Source organism: Bufo bufo, chromosome 5 (assembly GCF_905171765.1).
Source record: "Bufo bufo chromosome 5, aBufBuf1.1, whole genome shotgun sequence".
Lineage (NCBI taxonomy): Eukaryota > Metazoa > Chordata > Amphibia > Anura > Bufonidae > Bufo > Bufo bufo.
The window spans coordinates 369,204,984-369,229,770 of record NC_053393.1 but is presented as its reverse complement, the minus strand read 5'-3'; the positions used below and the strand labels follow the sequence as shown (position 1 = coordinate 369,229,770).

Sequence of the window (24,787 nt, the reverse complement as noted above, 5' to 3'; positions counted from 1 at the left end):
GCATTATGCGCCAATGGTTAAGAACTGAAAGACTTACTGTCATTTGGGCCACTCTCATTTGGGAATGGGCCAGCTTCATCATGGCTTTACAACGGTTTTGAGCAGGTTTTGAAACAGAAAACCTGCAAGTTTTTTCTTGTGTGGGTTTACGTGTTACTTGTGGTTTTTGGTGAGAATTGGATGTGTGTTTTTTCTCCTCAGATCTCACCCTTGCATTGAAAAGGGTGAAATCTCGCAAAACACACAAAGAATGAACATGCTGCGAATTTCATCAGGTCAATTTCTGCACGGGGAAAAAAAGCAAAGTGTGCATGAGATTTGTCTGATCTCCTCCTCTAATTTGCTGGTGCTGTATTCTGCGTTTTTTCCGCACAAGAATCCACGTGAAAAAACGTGTGTAATCCGCAATGTGTGCAGCTACTGAGCAGTGCACTAAATGTGCAATGTGACACATGAGGCCCTCAAAACATGTTGTGTACCCGTGATCTGTGTGCATCTGTAACTGGAAGGCTAGATTAATTGTAGTTTCCATTGGGTACAGAGCCAAAGAGGATGAATGCACTGTTTGTATGTATCTGTGGAGAACATTGGCATCATATATATAAAGAATAACAATGTCGCAATAGAAGGCTTCAAATCCATAAGTAAATGAACCTACGTAGTTATATATTGTAACAACACCGGTTGTGCACAAGACTAGAGAAATGTTCTTCACCGATAGCTGTCACCTTTCTCATATACTAACTGTTGCTCATGGTACTCTGATACCCCTAGGAATAAGGGTCCATTCACACGTCCGCAAAATGGGTCCACATCTGTTCCGCAATTTTGCGGAACGGGTGCAGACCCATTCATTTTCAATGGGGCCGGAATGTGCTATCCGCATTTGCGGATCCGCACTTGCGCATCCGCACTTCCGCATCTGTGCTACTGTTTCCGCAAAAAAATAGAACATGTCCTATTCTTGTCCGCAATTGCGGACAAGATTAGGCATTTTCTATTATAGTGCCGGCGATGTGCGGTCCGCAATTTGCAGAATGCACATTGCCAGTGTCCGTGTTTTGCGGATCCGCAAAACACTTACCGACGTGTGAATGGACCCTTACAGTAGGGCTAAATTGTACAACTACCAGATGGACGCAAAAAAAAATAAACATATATAAAGCACATATAACAATAAAACAAGACCCTTAAGTTCACTGGTGTATGACAGGAACTGGATTCTAAGGCTCACGGAAGGAGATAATCAAGCAGTGGAGTGGATAGCAGATGTACGGTATAGAATACAGTCAGATAGTGGATGAATGACAGTGAACAGAAATGGAGCTGACCCCATCTTCATTCAAGTCAGCAAATCAGCCAGGACAGTGCAACAGCACAGCAATAAACAAGTCCTGAACACATATAACACACTAAACTCGGTGGAAGTATAGTTTCCAAAACCACAGAAAACACACAAACTGCCGTTTTCAGATACACCCTAAACTAGAACAAGATCAGAATAATGGAATCTGGGAGGAAATGCACCTGGCAAACACTATGCCTGACAACCAACCCCTGTTGCTCATAACATTTAATTTTTTATATATATATATATATATATATATATATATATATATATATATTATATATACAGTGGGGGAAATAATTAATTGACCCCTCACTGATTTTGTAAGTTTGTCCAATGACAAAGAAATGAAAAGTCTCAGAACAGTATCATTTCAATGGTAGGTTTATTGTAACAGTGGCAGATAGCACATCAAAAGGAAAATCGAAAAAATAACTTTAAATAAAAGATAGCAACTGATTTGCATTTCATTGAGTGAAATAAGTATTTGAACCCCTACCAACCATTAAGAGTTCTGGCTCCCACAGAGTGGTTAGACACTTCTACTCAATTAGTCACCCTCATAGGGACACCTGTCTTAACTAGTCACCTGTATAAAGACACCTGTCCACAGAATCAATCAATCAAGCAGACTCCAAACTCTCCAACATGGAAAGACCAAAGAGCTGTCCAAGGATGTCAGAGACAAAATTGTAGACCTGCACAAGGCTGGAATGGGCTACAAACCATTAGCAAGAAGCTGGGAGAGAAGTGACAACTGTTGGTGCGATTGTTCGAAAATGGAAGGAGCACAAAAATGACCATCAATCGACCTCGCTCTGGGGCTCCACGCAAGATCTCACCTCGTGGGGTGTCAATGGTTCTGAGAAAGGTGAAAAAGCATCCTAGAACTACACGGGAGGAGTTAGTTAATGACCTCAAATTAGCAGGGACCACAGTCACCAAGAAAACCATTGGAAACACATTACAACCGCAATGGATTAAAATCCTGCAGGGCTCGCAAGGTCCCCCTGCTCAGGAAGGCACATGTGCAGGCCCGTCTGAAGTTTGCCAATGAACCACCTGAATGATTCAGAGAGTGACTGGGAGAAGGTGCTGTGGTCTGATTGAGACCAAAATAGAGCTCTTTGGCATTAACTCAACTCGCTGTGTTTGGAGGAAGAAAAATGCTGCCTATGACCCCCAAAACACCGTCCCCACCGTCAAGCATGGGGGTGGAAACATTTTGCTTTGGGGGGTGTTTTTCTGCTAAGGGCACAGGACAACTTATTCGCATAAACGGGAAAATGGACGGAGCCATGTATCGTGAAATCCTGAGCGACAACCTCCTTCCCTCTGCCAGGAAACTGAAAATGGGTCGTGGATGGGTGTTCCAGCACGACAATGACCCCTAAACATACAGCAAAGGCAACATTGGAGTGGCTCAAGAAGAAGCACATTAAGGTCATGGAGTGGCCTAGTCAGTCTCCGGACCTTAATCCAATCGAAAACCTATGGAGGGAGCTCAAGCTCAGAGTTGCACAGAGACAGCCTCGAAACCTTAGGGATTTAGAGATGATCTGCAAAGAGAGTGGGACCAACATTCCTCCTAAAATGTGCGCAAACTTGGTCATCAATTACAAGAAAACGTTTGACCTCTGTGCTTGCAAACAAGGGTTTTCCACCAAGTATTAAGTCTTTTTTTTGTTAGAGGGTTCAAATACTTATTTCACTCAATGAAATGCAAATCAGTTGCTATCTTTTATTAAAGTTATTTTTCGATTTTCCTTTTGATGTGCTATCTGCCACTGTTACAATAAACCTACCATTGAAATGATACTGTTCTGAGACTTTTCATTTCTTTGTCATTGGACAAACTTACAAAATCAGTGAGGGGTCAAATAATTATTTCCCCCACTGTACTACTCAGTACAGACCAAAAGTTTGGACACACCTTCTCATTCAAAGAGTTTTCTTTATTTTCATGACTATGAAGGCATCAAAACTATGAATTAAGGCTACTTTCACACTTGCGGCAGTAAAGGATCCGAGAGGCTGTTCACCATGTCGGATCCATCCTGCGGGTATTTCGCCGTACCGCCGCTCCGCCCCTATTGACTATAATGGGGACGGGGCGGAGCACGGCAGTGCACGGCGAAAGCCGCCGGACTAAAAAGCCTGACATGCAGTAATTTTAGTCCGGCGGCCTTTCGCCGTGCTGCGCCTGAGCTCCGCCCCCGTCCCCATTATAGTCAATAGGGACGGAGCGGCGGATCCGTCCTGCCGCAAGTGTCAAAGTACTCTAACACATGTGGAATTATACACATAACAAACAAGTGTGAAACAACTGAAAATATGTCATATTCTAGGTTCTTCAAAGTAGCCACCTTTTGCTTTGATTACTGCTTTGCACACTCTTAGCATTCTCTTGATGAGCTTCAAGAGAGGTAGTCCCCTGAAATGGTCTTCCGACAGTCTTGAAGGAGTTCCCAGAGATGCTTAGCACTTGTTGGACCTTTTGCCTTCACTCTGCGGTTCCAGCTCACCCCAAACCATTTCGATTGGGTTCAGGTCCGGTGACTGTGGAGGCCAGGTCATCAGGCGCAGCACCCCATCACTCTCCTCATGGTCAAATAGCCCTTACTTTCAAAGTTTTCCCAATTTTTCGGCTGCACTGACTGACCTTCATTTCTTAAAGTAATGATGGCCACTTGTTTTCTTTACTTAGCTGCTTTTTTCTTCCATAATACAAATTCTAACAGTCTATTCAGTAGGACTATCAGCTGTGTATCCACCTGACTTCTCCTCAACGCAACTGATGGTCCCAACCCCCCATTTATAAGGCAAGAAATCCCACTTATTAAACCTGACAGGGCACACCTGTGAAGTGAAAAACATTTCAGGGGACTAACCTCTTGAAGCTCATCAAGAGAATGCCAAGAGTGTGCAAAGCAGTAATCAAAGCAAAAGGTGGCTACTTAGAACCTAGAATATGACATATTTTTCAGTTGTTTCACACTTGTTTGTTAGTATATAATTCCACATGTGTTAATTCATAGTTTTGATGCCTTCATAGTCTTAAAAATAAAGAAAACTCTTTGAATGAGGTGTGTCCAAACCTTTGGTCTGTGCTGTATATTATAAACTTTTAACTCTTTTTTTGTATCGGCTGTTGGCTATTTTTGCCCTAGTTTTTGGAACCTATAGAATTAGGTATAACCGGGTGAGGGGTGCTTATGCTCTACTTAACATGCATCACTGCAGTGAGAGGTGCATGTTTTCTTAATGATAAATTTCACACAATCTGACTCTTGTTGCATCACACTATCAGATCCTGTCTAGCTCTGAAACTCCCTGAATGATTCCTTTTGTCTGGTAAATATTCCCACCGAGTGAACGTGTTAGTCTCGGAAGTTAATTAACTGCAGCACTTGAGAATGAGGAAATCTTGTCTTTTGCTTGTAACCCCTCCTTCACAGAAATAATGAGGAAAATGTAAGTAAATACTATTCCTATCACAAGCACAAAGGTATTTTAGGTGACTTGACAATTTTAACTGGACACTAAACTTTGCCTTTATCTGTTTTTATGTATGTTTAATATTAAAGGGGATAGTAAGGGGGAAGTAGGGGGTGGGGGGACTAAGTACAGTGCATCTTTGGAAGCAAGAGCTGCTAACCGTTGCATGGCAAGGTTATTGGGGACAGTCATCTATGAAATGATTTGGGGTCTGTAACCACGGGTGTCTGGTTCGCTGGGACCTTCTGAAGCAGAACTGGGGCATAGAGTCAAATGGTTATCCAACGCCCTCTTACATCAGTCAGGCTATTACAAAAGCAGAATTACCTCTGGTAGGGGAAGAGGCGCTATGGGTTGAATCTCTAAAAGCTTTCCATGGTCCCCAGATCTTTAGGAATGTCAATCAGGTGCGAGTCCTCCCACTGGGCTAACTCCTCAAAAAACTGTATTTCTGGTCTACTTTCTCTGTCCAAGCTGACAGGGTGGGAACAGAGTCACTCTTCCAGAGATATGGGATAAGTAAACACGCTGCTGTAATGAACATAGCAGGTAGATTGTGGTTGGTTTATGTGAGGTTATCGTTCGGGCACCACAGTAGAATCAGTTTAGGATCTAGTGAGTTTCGTAAGACAAATTTGGTCCATCAAGAAGCCCACTTCTGACCAAAAGGTTGTATGCGTGGGCAGTACCACAAATATGGGAGAGGGGAGTCCACATCCGCCCCAGCATCTCCAGCATTGATCGGCTATCTCAGAGTTAATCATATGTAAGACCTCTGGGGTTTTATACCACCTGTTCAATAGCTTGTACGAATTTTCTTGTTTTTTAATACACCTATTGAAACTATGGGAGTGGGCTAGGATAAAAGCTTTTTTAGGGTCTGTGAGGGTGATTGTAAGCTCCCTCTCCCAGGCCTCCAGGAAATATAGTTTTGGTGGCACAGAGGATAGTAGATGTTAGAAATGGCAACCTCCTAGGGAACTGGGTTGCAGCCAGTAGTTTTTCTGCCCAGGTCAGAGTTCTGTGAGGTTGTACATGGTAGTGTGACATGTCTTATGTCCCCTACGAAAATCTAGGAGATATAGGAACGGAGCCGTCTGCACTTTGGGGAGATCTAATATTTTGTCTGTCTAGTTTTCCCATCGGGTAGGGATATCTCTCGCAGGGAAATGTTAGCAAAAGAGACCAGATCCAGACGGCTCTGAGACACCAGGGTGTATATAAGATTGCAATAGATCCAGGGGTTGTTGGGATGAGGGAACTGAATATCTTGTATTTTGAAGAGCCCTGACCACACTGCCGGTGTCCCTTTCAGCAGAAGGGGGTTGGGGATAGATCTTTGTGTGTCTAAGGTGAAGCCCCCAGAGTATCGATCTCTCCTTTGCAGTCAAGAGGTAGCACTCTAAATTCGAAACAGAGATTTGGGAATGAGGAGACCGTAAAGCTATGTTCCTACTCAGTTGCACTGCCTTATAGTATGAATGTATATCAGGGACTCCAAAGCCACCGAACCTCTTCTCTCTCTTCAGGAGGGAATATGCTATTCTAGAGGATATCCCGCCCCAGAGGAAGAAAGAGAACAGCTTGCGGATCTCAGAAAAATATTGTGTGAGGGAGCCAGATGGGGAGGGCTTGCATCAAAATACAAGAACTTGGGGATTATATATGTTTTGAGGAAATTTTTTCGACCTATCCAAGAGATGAATGGGCTTTTCAGATATTTAAGTTGTACGCATATGGACTGCAAGAGGGGGGCATAATTGAGCGCAAAAAGCTCATTTGGGTTACCTGGTAAATGAACCCCCAAGTATTGACAACCCCTTTAAGTTGACCATATACATGCATAGCTTTCAGACAAACAAGCATTTCTCGCAACTCCACCATAAACCTGGATGATTGGTTTGGTTGAGTGTACATGCGTATTTCAATGGGGAGAGGTGAAAAAGCCACTGCCAGACTTTTGCCATTTACATATCTACCTGTTGCTAACACCGTAACACCTACCATTAAGGCTACATTCACACAACCGCAAAAAAAAACGGATACCCAGCCTGTGTGCGTTCTGCAATTTGCGGTCCCGCACATGGCCACCCCCTATCATAGAAAAATGCCTATTCTTTTCCACAATTTCGGACAATAATAGAACATGCTCTATATTTTTTGCGGGGGCCGCGGAACTGAACTTCGGATGCCGGACAAGCACACAGTGTGTCTGTCTTGCACTTTTTGCGGCCACCATTAAAAATGAATGGGTCCGCACCAGTTCCGCAAAATTGTGGAATGGATGCAGGGGTGGGGGAACTCCATTGATATGGTCCATGTGAATGAGCCCTAAGGAACAGTCAGCAGGGTCCTCCCAAGCACTTGAGATACTGAGAGATTTGACTGCTATTGGTTGTGTGCCTCAGGCCAGCTTTACCCTTGCTTAGCCTGTCAGTAGCCATTTTCATGTAGGGAGAGGATGACTGTATCCGTGTTTGACAAGTGTATACTGACAGGGGAGTCCAGTCAATCCGTAGACCTGTTGTCAGCGGCATACCTTAAATGGAGGAAGATCACTCAACTGCTACAGGGCCAAAGGTGCGGGGAGGCCCAGCACTGAGCTCCTTCTTCGGTTCCCAAAGTGAAAACAAAGTGAAAAAGAGATTTACTGTTTCCATTGCAGTCAGTGGTAGCTGTATAAATTCCTATGCACTGAGCTCCACCTTATCTGAAGGGAAGCTGTATGATGGGAGATTTATCACTTTATTTTTGCCAGTTGTCTGGTGTAACTGAGTGCCATATTTTTGCATTCTACATTGCTAGGAGTGACTGAAGCATGTGTACAAGAAAGCCGGGTGGGGCAGAGGGGCCCATACTAAGTTTTGCTATGGCTCCCTATGAGATCTGTGTATGCCTCTGCCCAATACCACTATTTTATCTTGCATACCTTGTTTTCTTAGGATTGAGACTTCTTCTGAGTATTACTCGCTGACCATTGACATTTGTAGATGTCCACTGGTTTTAAAAAATGCCTGTGGCTCTCCAGAGTTAAAGTGGCATCTATGGTATTTGGGGTTCCATTATGTTCAGCCAACAAGACTAACATTTCTAAACTGAAAAAGAAAGAAATGCTAGTATAAGTCCGCTAGTTTTTCTTTCTTTTTTTTTTTTTAAGTGATGGATAGCATATCATCCAACAATAGTGTATCCAACAATATTCATCACAGCAAAAATGTAAATGCCAAAGTAACGGACTTGATGGACAAATAAGAGACTTCAGTAGGGCAAAACACTGAGCAAATGACACAATAGCTAAAATAAAGTAGAAAAAACATAACTGTGACTAAGAGAAATCCAGGTGCTGTGGTTTTTCTAGGTAAGGGCGCATTCAGATGACTATTAGTTTTTGTGGTCCGCAAATTGCAAATACCGGCCATGTGTGTTCCGCCTTTTGCGGAACTGTACTTCCAGCCCTATGATAGAAATGCCTATTCTGGTACCGCAATGTGGACAAGAATAGGACATGTTCTCTCTTTTTTTGTGGGGCCACAGAACAGAAGTTCCGTGTGCTGTCTGCATCTTTTGCGGCCTCATTCAAATATATTCAAACTCAAAAATACGGTCGTGTGAATGGGCCCTAATGGAGAGAGGATTTTTTTTCACTAATCCAGTTTTAATATGATTGAGTTATAGCATGGGGCCACAATGCAAAAGCCACAGCTGGGCCCTTTACTCGTCAATGACCATCATGTTAATGCCTCTAACAGTCACATTACATACAATATTAAATATATCCATTAGAATATTTGTATTCATGTCTCCATCTAGCACCGTTATATTCGAAAGAAATCATTGAACCGCTTTCTTAGCTTCTGATTTATGTGGCTTGATAAAATATAAAAACCCATTGTGATGTCATAAATGTCCCATAATTTGCCAATGCAAATCAAAGCTATTACAGAGGGCTGGAGCCATGTTGCAGAATATATTGCTATGGTTAAATGAATCCAAAGGAAAAATGTAACATGACTTCAGTTCTTTCTCACTGGATTAGATTGCTAAATCTTAATACACATTTTTTTAAAAGAGAATGTGTCATCGGAAAACGACCCACTGTTTAAATCACGTTTTTATGTTAAACATATTTTTACAATTTTTAATTTTTTCAATGTCACTATATTTAATAAAAATGTATATAGTCCTGCAATTTTTCACACAGGCCACTAGGCCTAATAGGTCATGATTTCTTGTTTTGTATCGGTAACTTTTCAGTACTACCTTTATCACAGGCAAAATTACAATGACAGGTAACATCTCTATATACGAAACAAAGGATCCTCCATTCGCAATAGATGATATCACAGCGTATCTACTTCCTACTGAGCTCTGCACAGGTCAAACGTTTCCCATGTAAGACAATGGGGGTCAGCTCCTGTTCATTGTGTCTATTGCCCATGTAACTGCTCTCAGGAAGTCTTAACATACTTAGGCCTAGAGGCCAGTGTGAAAACTCCCAGAATTTCGTTCCTTTTTTATTTTTTATTCAGAGAGGTGACATTTATAATCTTAATTACGCCACTTTTTTGCCTACATTTGTCGCAAATTTCAGTCGCAAAAGGGAATTTGCGGCTGAGTCTGCGAGCGATTTCCTCCCTCCCACCCCCATTCCACTTTCCGAGGGGGCGACTGGCCCGTCTCACTTATCTTTTTCTACACCAGTTTTTTGTATAGAAAATGACAAGGAAGCTGGCGTAGATTAAGAAAGTCACTACAGCCAGGTAGAAGCTGGCGCTGCTATATAACTTAGGCGCATCAAGCGCCAGTGCTGGGTTATTAATGTGGTTGTCCCGGCTATTATGATTGATGACCTATCCTCGGAATAGGTCATTAACATCAAATCGCGAGGGTCCAACACACTGCTCCCCCACCGGTCAAGCTGTATGAGGACATGGCGTGGGGTGCCTAGTGTCCGACCCCTGCTGATCTGAAATTGTTCGGGCTTCATCCAATAGTGAAAGCTTGAACAATTTCTTTAAGATCGGCGTTTAATAAATGACCCCACTGATTTAAATACGGTAATAGGTCATTTTCTGATGATGCATTCCCTTTTAGCTATGGCTTCTTTGTGTTTTGTTATTTCTTCGGTTCCCTGTCAGTGCTTGCCCTCTAGTGGTTACAAGGGAAATAATAAAAACAACTCGGTCCTCCTGAGTTCACTCTGTTTTTATGACAAGAAATCTTTCCCATGTCTAAGACGACGACATTTACAAATGTGAGTTCAGACTTGAAAACTCACATTTATGATTATTGTAATTTCAAGTAGAATGTGAGCCAGTTCCGACATGACTGGTTCATTACTCAGCAGATATACCGCATCTTTGCCTCTGATGTAAAGAGAACTGCATTTTGTTTTATAATGTGTTTTGTTATTTTCTTATGTGCATGTTTGCAATGTATTAATGCATTTTGGTTGCTAATTGTTTTTATTTATGTATTTTTTTTAATTTTTTTATTTTTAGGGGTGGAGGCCTGGGATTGGTTTTAGCAAGTGCTGGTTTCGGGATGTTAACAGCCCCTATTATGGAACTTCACAATCAGAAGGGGTATTTCCTCCACCAAGTCATCTTTGCCTGCTGTACTTTGATTTGTATAATCTGCAGTCTTCTACTGCCTGAAAGTAAGAACCAAAAGCCTCCAGAAAACATCCACTCACGGAGAGCATTATACCCGTCAGCCTCTCCTACCTCACAAGAAAGGAGAGCAACCACTCTTGTTATCAAACTCTGAACTCAAGGACTACTCTGGTCTCCATGATTCTGTAGCCCATAGAGATGGCGGTTTCTGAAAACACCACGGTCAATGGTATAAAATCGACATAGCCGGTTAAACTGCCATGGAGAAACATCTCATGTATTTATTTGTTCTCCCTTTAGCTCAGGTCTTACAGACCATCCATAGATTTTTCTGGTATTGGGGCAACCTCCCACACAGCTGCTTAGGTCCCTTCAATATTATGGAAAACACCGAAAGAAATTCAGCCTCTAAAACTCCAGGATATTAAGACACGATATTGTCTTGATCAGTGATCCATCAATCCTATCACGTACCAACGTACCGGTTACATCCTTTCCCGTCTGTCATTTTGTAGGATAATCTGTATACATTGACAAGTAAACTACATTTCCACAAACAAAAAACCACAACATTGTGACTGTTGATATTTTATTTTATAGGTCATATCCATTCTCCTGTTCCCTCCTCGGTTCATTACATTGACAGCTGCCCAGTTAACCTTCAAAATAAAGTAACGAGGCAAAAAACTCCAAACTGACGGGTGTGAAGGAGGAACCAGTCAACACAACAGTAGTGGGAGGTTTCCGCTCATCATTTGGACACTTAACCACATATGAAAGGGAAGATCCGAGCTAATGGACTCCAAGTTCAAATATGTTTTTTTTTGTTTTTTGCTAGAATACTTGAGCCAATACAGAACAGTTAGGGGAAGAGAAACACCACTACCTTGAAAGAGCCTGTTTAGTTGCCATCATTCTTGACTTGCAGCTATTACTGAGCGTACCTTATGGTTACCCCTCAGGTTTTAATTTACGTCTTGCATGAAGACGCTTGGGGAAAAGGCTTTTAAAGATGTTAATGTCAATATGTGCCAAATTCTGCAGAATACTCTTCCCTCCTGTATGAACAGAACTTTGGCTACCGAAGGGTGAGAGTAAATGCCTCTGTGATGTATAGCAATCCTGATACAGGCAGACCATAAGTGCTGGTCAGTAGGAGGGTCTTAATTTCTTGTAGAAAGCATTAGTCTCATTAGTAGAAGCAAGTAACCATTTGCTTAACATCAGTTGTGATTAAACCGAGAAGCAAGAAATCCTAATTTATGATGATTGTTGGGTATGGTCAGGTGTCCGTAGTAAATGGTCCATGATACTTTTTCTGAGTGTTCAGAACTGTTGCTTGTATTTAATAGAGGACTTCAGAAGCCTCCATGAAAAGACTTTTTAAAACCATTCAGAAAGGAATCTTTTTCTTATAGGATGGGTGTGAGCGTGTAGAAATCATTACTACTCAAACAGAAACAAGGACACATGCTGGGTATACCTAGTCGCTAGCTTGGAGTGGAGGTCCTTTATAGACAGGTTACACAATGGTAGCACCATTTCCATCCTGTAAGTTTTAGTATCACTGAGCAAGGCCTGCAAAGTCTAGCTCTCACCACCTTGCTTAAAGATTGGCCTTCACAAGTATCATTGACCTGCGGATGAACGTGTATTCATTTGTAACTGTTTCATTAGTGCTTTCTAGTTGAATACTGTTAATCAAAATGTGAACTATGCTGTTGCTGTCGGGGGGTTTTCATGTGGAAGAAAAGAAAAAAAGAAAAAAATCTGTGGCCGATCTAGTTTTTGTGTCTGGAGGGAGGGAAGTTGGGTTTGTACAGATGTAAATCAATGTTAGTATTTTAATAAATGTTGCTAAAATGTTGTGGAGCCAAAATCAACGGGTCACCAAATCGGAAGAAGTGCCATTAAATGAACTGTAAGTGTTGATCACTTGAACCGTGGGATGACTTTAAAAGCGCCACTGCATCCCCTCTAAAACATGGGGATATGATGCACCATAATATTTAAAAAAAAAAAAAAAATGTGTCTGAAGTGTACCGTGAATGTTTTGGAGGAAGTTTAGCCTATTTTTATTCCAGGTGTTTACCACCGATCCCTCACATTTCTGTTCCTTATATAAGTAATAACTTTTTAGCTTCTTCTTTGTACAGTAAATCTGACGCAATCATCCATGGGATTGTTGACATCGAACTGTAGACTCGTCAAACCACTACTGCTAATCCTGGTGTCTTCACCATTATTTTAGTCCCCAGGGCAACAGGTTTATTATTCTGGTCACTCATACAAAGCGAAGATTTGATTTTGTCTCTTTTAAACACTAATGTTAAAAGTGGCCATCAGTACTATTAATAATTAGGTACTATATGAGAAAATTGTGTCAGACTAAGAAATGCCCTTTTGGAAGGAAGCTCTGGCTATGGAATTTATGGAATTATGATAGATCATGTGTTTATGATGACCCAAAAAAATAACAAATTGAGGTAAAATTACTTTGCGTAGAGTTATAGTAATTTTTATAGATCAGCATTTCTCCAACCACTGGAATTTGTGAATTTTATTTTATTTTTAATGTTTTCTGTATGAGACAAGAACAACAATGTTTTTTGGTCTGGGTTACCTTCAGTACATATATGTTTTAGTACAGCCATGTTTTACCACCGCATACTTGTTTTGTTTGATCTTCAGGAGTAGTTTGGTGGTACACATCCATAGCACAAGCTTTTAAATTGAGTACTGAAACATGTCTTAAAAACTAAATGTGTGCATGTCACCTGGTTGTATCTGCGCAAAAATTATTTTGTACTGTATGTGTAACAGAAATAAAAACCTAAAAAAGAAGGCAACTGCTTGCTTTTTTGTGATTTTTATGAATGGTAAAATATTCTAACAGGTTAGTATTAGGCACTAAGATACTTGCATTGATTGACTGCTCTTTTCTCTACTTACACTTCACAACATTTTAATATTGCAACACCAAGAAGGAAAAGTCGTGAAATTCTGGAAATCGCAGGATTGATAGACATGTTAATGATGTGCAAATTATAAAAAAATGAAAACAAAGTATTCAAAACCATTTCAATATATTCAGTATAGAGTATAAGCACCATGCACAGAAATACATGAATTACACACTTTGGCATGCTAACAGCGAGGTAATTAAGCCTCTTAGCTTATTTAAATGTCTGAGATGTTCTGCCCACGGTAAATGCACCTGAGCATGCAAATCGTCCAAGATTCCACGGTTAGCCAGCTGCCGGTTTGCCATTGCCAACCAATGAGACATGCAGGCCATAGGTAGCATGTTTAGGCCACCCACGCTGCTGCACAGTAGCATGAGCAACATGCAGCCTGGTATTATATTGAAAAACTGCTGGGACACTTTGCAGAAATTGCCGTACCACTAGTTCCATGACCAAATCAATGTAACGTTGAGCTGTTAGTGTACCTGAAGTGTAGACTAAAGTGGTCCGGCTACCATACATTATGCTATAATCCCGGGATTAGGACCAGAGTCATGCTTCCTTGTGGAAGGCCACTTCATGGATTTGCTCACGCGGTCTCCAGACCAATCTCTGATTTATCATTGACTACAAAACAAAAGAGGGACTCCTAGCTGAAGAGGAGAGTGGTGGCGTGAAGTCGATGGAACATCTGTAAGTGGACATCAGGCTCATAGCCCAGTGTCATGTCAATGCCTTCTGATGTTGTGTAGACACTAGGCTTGGGATGTGATGTCCGATTTCACTTGCAGTACAGAATGGATCACTAAGCTTTATTCTTCTAATCAGATGATTCTGTCCACCTCTTGCTGTTCTGTCAGTTCTTGATTGTTCTCCCAACCACCAGTGTTAAACAGTACTGACATCTCTGCCTTGGCGCGTAGATAAACCAATGTCTCACAATTGAATGATTCTGTCCATTTCAGGTTGTGACAGGTGACCATAATTGGCATGTCCCTCCCACAGGCCAGAGATTGAAACTTGGTGCTTGAAATTTTGGTCGACTGCAGATCCTAGCGACACCTGCTACTTCTTGCATATTACAGATCGTGCTTCTTGGTTTTGAGGAGTATATTAATTGACACACAAGAGCCAGGATCCTCATAATGAAAAAAAGTGGCTGTTCGAAATCAAATACATCATTTATGTTGCATACATTTCTCTTATGTGGTCCTGCCAGCATCACATGAGCATTTTGAGCATGCTAGAAAAATAGAAAAGATAAACTTCTTCTCCTTTTTAAGAACACAGTCTAAATTTAGTAAGGGAAGAATTATATTAAACCTATAATATTTCTTCCTGCATTTCTAGAAGTCTGTAGGCTATTTGCAAATGTTTATGTTCATCAAAAAAAATCCACCAAGAACAGCCTGTAAGGGCTCATACACACGTTTTATTAGTGTTTTGCGGTCTGCAAATCGTGGTTCCACAAAACATGGATCCCGGTCGAGTGCATGCTGCAATTTTATTTTTTTATTTTTATTTTCAATTCTGCAGAAATGTCTTTATCCTTGTCCACAAAATAGACAAGAATAGAGCATGTTCTATTTTTTTGCAGGGCCACAGAGCGGACTTAGACATGGACCGCACATTGTGTGCTGTCTGCATCTTTTGAAACCCAATGAGAGAAATGGGTCCGCATCCGATCCGTGATCTGCTGTTTTCATAACTTCCATTCTCTACAATAGGAGTTACAAAAATTGCAGAGCTTTGGCCCACTCTGCTGTTACCATACGTCTGGCCACCTGGGAACATGGAAACCGCAAGATGGGACAACATCTTTAAATAATAAACCTTCTCCAGATGGTAATGTTACCTAGTTGTCAGACATGGGCTGTTCTCGGTCTTAATGATCTGTTGGGGGTGCAGGGAACATGGTTTCTGCTGCAATACCAAGCACAGTCGCTATACAATGTATGGCGCTGTGCTTGGTGAGCTTCTTGGCTGCCTTCTCAAAACAGCTGATCGAAGTATTAAAATGTCGAAAAACCCTTTTAGCTTTGTCTACATGAGAAATGCTATTTACCAAAGTGAGACAACACTTTTAAGCTTTTTAGTAGATATCAACTGCTGCAACTTTTCACTGGTGCTAGGATTCTCCTCATACTGCAGGCCAGAGGTAGGTAACTTGAGGATGTTTATCCCAGAGGCTAGCTAGGAACTGCCGTTATTGAACAAGGGCTTGATCAGTCCCTGTCCCAAAACCAGATGAAGAAACAAATTGTGTCTGATACTTCATAGCGTAGTGTGCCCTGAAAAGTGAAGATCAACATAAGCATGTTGGTGGGAAGTGAAAAGACACTTAACCCCTTAAGGACTCTATTTCACCTTAAGGACTTGGCCATTTTTTGCAAATCTGACCAGTGTCACTTTAAGTGCTGATAACTTTAAAACGCTTTTACTTATACAGGCCATTCTGAGATTGTTTTTTCGTCACATATTGTACTTCATGACACTGGTAAAATGAAGTAAAAAAAATTCATTTTTATTTATAAAAAAATACCAAATTTACCAAAAATTTTAAAAATTTCTCTACTTCTATAATACATAGTAATACCTCCAAAAATAGTTATTACTTTACATTCCCCATATGTCTACTTCATGTTTGGATCATTTTTGGGATGATATTTTATTTTTTGGGGATGTTACAAGGCTTAGAAGTTCAGAAGAAAATCCTGAAATTTTTCGGAAATTTTCAAAAACCCAATTTTTAGGGACCAGTTCAGGTCTGAAGTCACTTTGCGAGGCTTACATAATAGAAACCACCCAAAAATTAACCCATTCTATAAACTACACCCCTCAAGGTATTTACAAACTTTGTTAACCCTTTAGGTGTTCCACAAGAATTAATGGAAAATAGAGATACAATTTCAAAATTTCACTTTTTTGGCAGATTTTCCATTTTAATAATTTTTTTTCCAGTTACAAAGCAAGGGTTAACAGCCAAACCAAACTCAATATTTATGGCCCTGATTCTGTAGTTTACAGAAACACCCCATATGTGGTCGTAAACTACTGTACGGGCACACGGCAGGGTGCAGAAGGAAAGGAATGCTATACGGTTTTTGGAAGGCAGATTTTGCTGGACTGTTTTTTTTTTTACACCATGTCCCATTTGAAGCCCTCCTGATGCACCCCTAGAGTAGAAACTCCATAAAAGTGGCCCTATTTTAGAAACTACGGGATAGGGTGGCAGTATTGTTGGTACTAGTTTAGGGTACATATGATTTTTGGCTGCTCTATATTACACTTTTTGTGAGGCAAGATAACAAGAAATAGCTGTTTTGGCACCGTTTTTATTTTTTGTTATTTACAACATTCATCTGACAGGTTAGATCATGTGATATTTTTATAGACCAGGTTGTCACGGATGCGGCAATACCTAATATGTGTACTTTTTTTTATTTACTGTATGTAAGATTTACACAATGATTTCTTTTTTGAAGCAACAAAAATCATGTTTTAGTGTTTCCATAGTCTGAGAGCCATAATTTTTTCAGTTTTTGGGCGATTACCTTGGGTAGGGTATGATTTTTGCGGGATGAGATGACTGTTTTATTGGCGCTATTTTGGGGTGCGTGTGTCTTGATCGCTTGCTATTACACTTTTTGTGTGTAAGGTGTCAAAAAATGGTTTATTTAGCACAGTTTTTTATTTTTTATGATGTTCATCTGAGGGGTTAGGTCATGTGATATTTTTATAGAGCCGGTCGATACGAACGCGGCGATACCAAATATGAAGACTTTTTTTTTTTATTTATGTAACTTTTACACAATAACAGCTTTTTTAAAACAAAAAACATGATGTTTTAGTGTCTCCCATATTCTGAGCCATAGTTTTATTTTTTGGGCGATTGTCTCAGGTAGGGCTCATTTTTTGGTGGGCAAACGCCTTTTGATCGCTTGCTGTTGTACTTTTTGGTGATGTAAGGTGACAAAAAATGTTTTATTTAGCACATTTTTTTTTTTTTTTTTTTACGGTGTTCATCTGAGGGGTTAGGTCATGTGATAGGTTTATAGAGCCGGTCGATACGGACGCGGCGATACCTAATGTATACTTTTTTTTTTTTTTTTCTATTTTTTACCAATTTTTTTTAAATTTTATTGGGGAAAACTAAATTTTTTTCAACTTTTTTTTTTGTCCCACTTTGGGACTTGAAATTTTGGGGGTCTAATCCTTTATAATTGCATTTGAATACTTCTGTATTGGAAGTCATTGGCTGTATGAGTAATAGTGTGTAGTACTCATACAGCTTCCGGCCTGTGAGATCCAGGGGCTAGGATCTCACAGGCTCCTTCACCGGAAGGCAGCGCGATACCGGTATGTCAGGGTCCTTAAGGACTCGGGAACCATGCCGTACCGATACTCATGGGTCCCTAAGGGGTTAAAGGGATCAGGTACCTTTAAGGAGACTTGGGTGTGGATTTCATTTCAAAGGTTATATAAAGTACAATTTGTTCACTGGAGGATGAGAAGATTCTCATCCACCATCTTAGTAATTATGATATTGTGGCTTGGTATTTTGACATAGCAGCAGCAACTATATTACTTTAATATGTACTGTATATTTACTGTATTAAGACTAAAAAGCGCATATTGCAGAGTCAGGAGGAAAAGCACTTGGGGAAAAAAAAAACATTATACCCGCCACCAGACTGAAGGATATAAATAACTTTGAGTCAGCACCTCCACCCTAATCAACCAGTCAAGACCAGGTCCTGGCGCTTGGGTATTTGTCAGCCGCCCGTTTTCAAAGATGCGCTCGGCGCGCACCATGGTTTCCTGAGCCGGCACAGTGGAGAAGGAGAGGAGTCCCTCCCACTGTGCGCGGCTGCCGCTGGCCACTAAGAACAGAGTAGGAGGAGAAGGGGAGGGACTGTGGCCACTGCGCCACCCAATGAATGTGCCGGCCATATCCCGGCCCCTATGACTGCACACTGTGATCCGCGCGATTAACCCTCAGTTGAGGGGTTTAATCGCGCGGATCACAGTGTCCTGTCAGAGGCCTGGTCGGGTGCCGGGAATTTTTGGTCTGCATTGGTGGCAGTGGGCAGTTCCGATCGGAGTCCCAGCAGTGTAATGCTGGGGCTCCGATCGTTTACCATGGCAGCCAGAGTCACGCTACTGAAGTCCTGGCTGCGATGGATGTTAGTGAGCAGCATTATACTCACGGTACGCCCCGCCGGAGCTCCTTCTTCTGTCTGTGCGCTCATTGCTAATGCTTATAGCATTAGGCAATGCGCCGCACAGACCTATGAGAAGAAAGGAGCTCCTCGGCGATCACGGCGGCACGTGAGTATAATGCTGCTCACTAACATACCATCGCAGCAGGACTTCAGTAGCGTCCTGGCTGCCATGGTAACCAATCGGAGGCCCCAGCGTTACACTGCTGGGACTCCGATCAGATCTGCCCACTGCCACCAATGATGGGGGGAGGAGGAGGAGGGGGACCCTGTGGCCACTGCCACCAATGATTAATACTGGGGAGGGAGGGGGGTGGGTTTGTTACCAGAGGGGGCTGATAAGAGGGAGGGGGGAGGGGCTGATCCGAGGCTGGGGGGGCTGATCCGAGGCTGGGGGGGGGGCGGATCAGAGGCTGGGGGGGGGGCTGATCAGAGGCTGGGGGGGGGCTGATCAGAGGCTGGGGGGGGGCTGATCAGAGGCTGGGGGGGGGCTGATCAGAGGCTGGGGGGGGGGCTGATCAGAGGCTGGGGGGGGGCTGATCAGAGGCTGGGGGGGGGGGGGCTGATCAGAGGCTGGGGGGGGCTGATCAGAGGCTGGGGGGGGCTGATCAGAGGCTAGGGGGGGGCTGATCAGAGGCTGGGGGGGGCTGATCAGAGGCTAGGGGGGGGCTGATCAGAGGCTGGAGGGGCTGGCTGATCAGAGGCTGGGGGGGGCTGATCAGAGGCTGGGGGGGCTGATCAGAGGCTGGCTGCCATGGTCAGCTCCCTGCTGTTGTGTGCACAAAGCACAGGGCAGCAGGGAGAGTGTAAAGTCCTATTCACCCTGATAGAGCTCTATTAGGGTGAATATATGACAAGGGTTCTAGCCCTTAAGGAGGCTAATAGTTATTAAATAAAAAGTTAAAAAAAAAAAAAAAGTTTAAACACCCCCCCCCCCCCCCCAAATATAGAAAACAATATATTGCGATATATATCGCACATGCTTAAAATTATATCGCAATATAGATTTTATGACGCGGCTCCGCCTGGCTCCTAACTTTTTTAGCTGGCTCCTAGATTCCAAGGAAATTTGTCAAGCCCTGGGTTACTTGGTTTCTGAACGCCTATAGGTGAACATTGCTTGACGCCATCACCGATTGTATATTGAACTGTGATGATGGATCATGTATTTAATCTGCCATTAAATATATATGAAGCATTTCTGAAAGCTTCTATGTCCTGCTCTATTATCTACTATTGTTAGGACATCATTGATAGATGAGAGACCCTTTATTTGCTATATAGTGGTTGGATGTATTTTGCTTTTATTTCATTTTTACTACGATATCTGATGCATCCAGTGTTTATGGTAGAGACTTCTATTAGAAAATGATGTGTGCATGGGCTCTAGGTGTGTACAAGGTTAGACCATCATTATTTCTACTCAATCCACAGCTTTCCTATTTTGGGAGTGACATAAAATGACACAGCTTTGTCCTTAGGGATATTCCCATAAGAAACACTGATATCCTATCCACAGGATAGGTGCAATGCAGCAAAAAGTGATCACAAACTCATGTGTATCCATAATGGCACTATTAAATACCATAGCTTGTCCTGAGAAAACCAAGCCTCGCACAGCTCCACCAAAAGACCAAAAATAGGGTTGAGCGAACCCGAACTTTAGGATTTTTGTACCCCGGGCAGTTGTTCGGCCATTTCTTGGCGCTTTTTGAAAGGCTGAAGAGCAGCCAATCAACAAACGTTTGACTGTGTGACCTTAGAAGCCATCACAGCCATGCCTACTAATGGCACGGCTGTGATTGGCCAGAGCAGCATGTGACCCAGCCTCTATATAAGCTGGATTCACGTAGCGCTGCACGTCACTCTGCTGTGCTTAGTGGAGGGAGAGGATGCTGCTGGTGATTTCAGGGAGAGAATAGGATAGAATCAGAACTCTAATTGAACTCGGCAATCTACATAGATTTAGTTGTGTGGGTGCAGTGCACAATCTTTTTACCCTGCCCTGAGCCCAGTGACAGAAAAAAATTACTTTGTTAGTTAGGTGGGCGGCGGCGGCCATTATATGCAGGGTTAGCAGGGTTTCCCAGGGCCATCCACCTAGTCCTGCCCCAGAAGTGGAAGAGATTGAGTGCACCGATGCCCAACCACTTATGTTTCAAGATGAGTACATGGGAGGACCATCGCAGCACGTCTCGGATGATGACGAAACACAGGTGCCAACTGCTGGGGCTTTCGAAAGTCTGCAGACTGACAAGAAGGGCAGGGGTGAAGACTGGGTGGAAGATGATGTGAATGACGATGAGGTCCTCAACCCCACGTGGAATCAAGGTCATGCGAGTGACCTATATAGTTTGGAGGAACAGGCAGTGGTCACACAGAGCCACCAGCACAGCAAAAGGGGGAGCAGGCTGCAAAAGCGGAGCGGCCGTTCCCTAGACAGTACGCCTGCTACTGCCCACTGCAGCAAGGGACCGAGCACACCAAAGCCAGCTCCAAGGAGTTCCCTGGTGTGGCAGTTCTTCAGACAATGTGCTGACGACAAGACACTAGAGATGTCGCGAACATAAAATTTTCCGTTCGGGAATGGCGAACGCGAGTTTTCGCAAATTTTTGCGAACCGCCATAGACTTCAATAGGCAGGCGAATTTTAAAACCCATAGGGACTCTTTCTGGCCACAATAGTGATGGAAAAGTTGTTTCAAGGGGACTAACACCTGGACTGTGGCATGCCGGAGGGGGATCCATGGCAAAACTCCCATGGAAAATTACATAGTTGACGCAGAGTCTGGTTTTAATCCATAAAGGGCATGAATCACCTAACATTCCTAAATTGTTTGGAATAACGTGCTTTAAAACTTCAGGTATAATGTATCGATCAGGTAGTGTAAGGGTTACGCCCGCTTCACAGTGACAGACCAAACTCCCCGTTTAACGCAAACAGTCCATTTGCACAACCGCAAACTCCCCATTTGCACAAGGTTGGATACCAAGCTAGCCCATTGTCCCAATGTCCCATTCCTTGTCCTCACTGACGTCATTGAAGGTCTCTTCCTCCACCCAGCGACGTACAACACCAAGGGTCCCCGAAAGATGACAACAAGCCCCCTAGGACGCCTGCTGTGGTTGGTCTTCCACCTCCTCAAAGCCACCCTCCTCCTTTGACTCCTCTTCTTCAGACTCCTCTCTCTGCGTTATTATAAGGTGTGTTAAGTAGTACTATTCCTATCAGTTTAATCCCTGTTACGTCCCCTATCAGGGGACGTGTATAAGGAATTGATTTTAGGAACCAGGAGATGGAAAAAGATGCTTGGTCGGTCCTCCTACGTCCAATTTGGGGCACTGCGCGTGCAATCTACTGTGCCACCAGATAGGAGCGGTGTGTTAAGTAGTACTATTCTTATCAGTTTAATCCCTGTTACGCCCACTGTCAGTCCCTTTGGGATCCATCCCTCATTCATCTTAATAAAGGTGAGGTAATCTAGACTTTTTTGACCTAGGCGACTTCTCTTCTCTGTGACAATACCTCCTGCTGCACTGAAGGTCCTTTCTGACAGGACACTTGAAGCGGGGCAGGCCAGAAGTTCTATCGCAAATTGGGATAGCTCAGGCCACAGGTCAAGCCTGCACACCCAGTAGTCAAGGGGTTCATCGCTCCTCAGAGTGTCAATATCTGCAGTTAAGGCGAGGTAGTCTGCTACCTGTCGGTTGAGTTGTTCTCTGAGGGTGGACCCCGAAGGGCTGTGGCGATGCGTAGGACTTAAAAAGCTCCGCATGTCTTCCATCAACAACACGTCTGTAAAGCGTCCTGTCCTTGCCGGCGTGGTCGTGGGAGGAGGAGGATTACTTTCACCTCTTCCTCTGTTAGATTCCCGTTGTGCTGTGACATCACCCTTATACGCTGTGTAAAGTATACTTTTTAATTTATTTTGGAACTGCTGCATCCTTTCCGACTTGCGGTAATTCGGTAACATTTCAGGCACTTTCTGCTTATACCGGGGGTCTAGTAGCGTGGCCACCCAGTACAGGTCGTTCTCCTTCAGCCTTTTTATACGAGGGTCCCTCAACAGGCACGACAGCATGAAAGACCCCATTTGCACAAGGGTTGGATGCCGAGCTACTCATGTCCCGTTCCTCGTCCTCAGTGATCTCACTGAAGGTATGTTCTTCCCCCCAGCCACGTACAACACCACGGGTACCAGATAGGTGACAACAAGCACCCTGGGATGCCTGTTGTGGTTGGTCTTCCTCCTCCTCCTCCTCCTCAAAGCCACATTCCTCCTCTTACTCCTCTTCCTCACAATCCTCTTCCAGCGTTGCCGCAGGTCCAGCAAGCGATGCTGATAAGGCTGTTTCTGGTGGTGATGGTGACCACAACTCTTCCTCTTCACGCTCATCTACGGCCTGATCCAGCACTCTTCGCAGGGCACGCTCCAGGGAGAAAACAAATGGTATGATGTTGCTGATGGTGCCTTCGGTGCGACTGACTAGGTTTGTCACCTCCTCAAAAGGACGCATGAGCCTACAGACATTGCGCATGAGCGTCCAGTAACGTGGCAAAAAAATTCCCAGCTACGCAGAGGCTGTCCTAGCACCCCGGTCATACAAATACTCGTTGACGGCTTTTTCTTGTTGGAGCAGGCGGTCGAACATTAGGAGTGTTGAATTCCAACATGTCGGGCTGTCGCAAATCAAGCGCCTCACTGGCATGTTGTTTCGCCGCTGGATATCTGAAAAGTGCGCCATGGCCATGTAGAAACGCTTGAAATGGCCACACACCTTCCTGGCCTGCTTGAGGACGTCCTGTAAGTCTGGGTTTTCTTATGCACAAAGCATTGTACGATCAGATTACACACATGTGCCATGCACGGCTCATGTGTCAACTTGCCCAAATTCAATGCCGCCAACAAATTGCTTCCGTTGTCACACACCACTTTGCTGCTCTCCAGTTGGTGCGGAGTCAGCCACTGATCTACCTGTGCGTTCAGGGCGGACAGGAGTGCTGGTCCGGTGTGACTCTGCTTTCAGGCAAGTCAACCCCAAGACGGCTTGACACTGTCGTATCCGGGATGTGGAATAGCCCCTGGGGAGCTGGGGGGGTGCAGTTGATGTGGAGCAAGACGCAGCAGTAGAAGAGGACTCAGCCTAGGAGGTTATGGAAGAGGGTGGAGTAGGAGGCGTAGAGGAGGTGGCAGCAGGCCTGCCTGCAAGTCGTGGCGGTGTCACCAACTCCTCTGCAGAGCCACGCATTCCATGCTTGGCAGCCGTCAGCAGGTTTACCCAATGCGCAGTGTAGGTGATATACCTGCCCTGACCGTGCTTTGCAGACCAGGTATCAGTGGTCAGATGGATCCTTGCCCCAACACTGTGTGCCAGACATGCCATTACTTCCTTTTGCACAATCGAGTACAGGTTGGGGATTGCCTTTTGTGCAAAGAAATTTCGGTCGGGTACCTTCCACTGCGGTGTCCCAATAGCTATAAATTTTTTGAACGCCTCAGACTCCACCAGCTTGTATGGTAAAAGCTGGCGGGCTAAGAGTTCAGACAAACCAGCTGTCAGACGCCGGGCAAGGGGGTGACTTTGTGACATTGGCTTCTTACGCTCAAACATGTCCTTGACAGACACCTGACTGTGGGAAGATGAGCAGGAACTGCTCAAGGCGAGAGACGGAGTGGCGGATGGTTTAGAGGGGGCAAAGAGGACAGCAGTGGTTGACGTGGCTGAAGATGCTGGACCAGGAGGAGGATGGCAGCTTTGAGTTTGTGTGCTGCTTGTACTCATGTGTTGATCCCATAGGCGTTTATGATGTGCGATCATGTGCCTTCGCAAAGCAGTTGTACCTAGGTGGGTGTTGGACTTCCCACGACTCATTTTCTTTTGGCCCAGGTTGCAAATGGCATCGCTGTTGTCAGTGGCAGACACACAAAAAAAATGCCACACTGCTGAGCTCTGCAATGACGGCATTCTGGTGGTGGCAACAGCATGCGTTGATTGGCGTGCTGTCTGGCTGACCCCGGGTGCCGATGCATGCTGTCTGACTGTGCCACTAGCTCCTTGCTACGACCTCCCCCTGCTTCCAGCTCGTCTCCTCCTCCTCTCTGTCTCCCAATCAGAACTTTCCCCCTGTTCTTCTTC

The 24,787-nt window shown here is 43.7% G+C and overlaps 1 protein-coding gene across 1 annotated transcript in view; it reads left to right on the top strand.

The window, feature by feature from the left end:
• SLC22A23 (solute carrier family 22 member 23) overlaps positions 1 to 12,527 on the top strand; it is a 124,834-nt gene extending 112,307 nt beyond the window's left edge. Inside the window, 3 exon segments of the mRNA XM_040431989.1 lie at positions 10,348 to 10,534; positions 10,536 to 10,664; positions 10,666 to 12,527. Of these exon segments, the coding sequence (XP_040287923.1) occupies positions 10,348 to 10,534; positions 10,536 to 10,664; positions 10,666 to 10,707 (358 nt within the window). The 3' untranslated portion in view covers positions 10,708 to 12,527.
• The last annotated feature ends 12,260 nt before the right edge of the window (positions 12,528 to 24,787 follow it).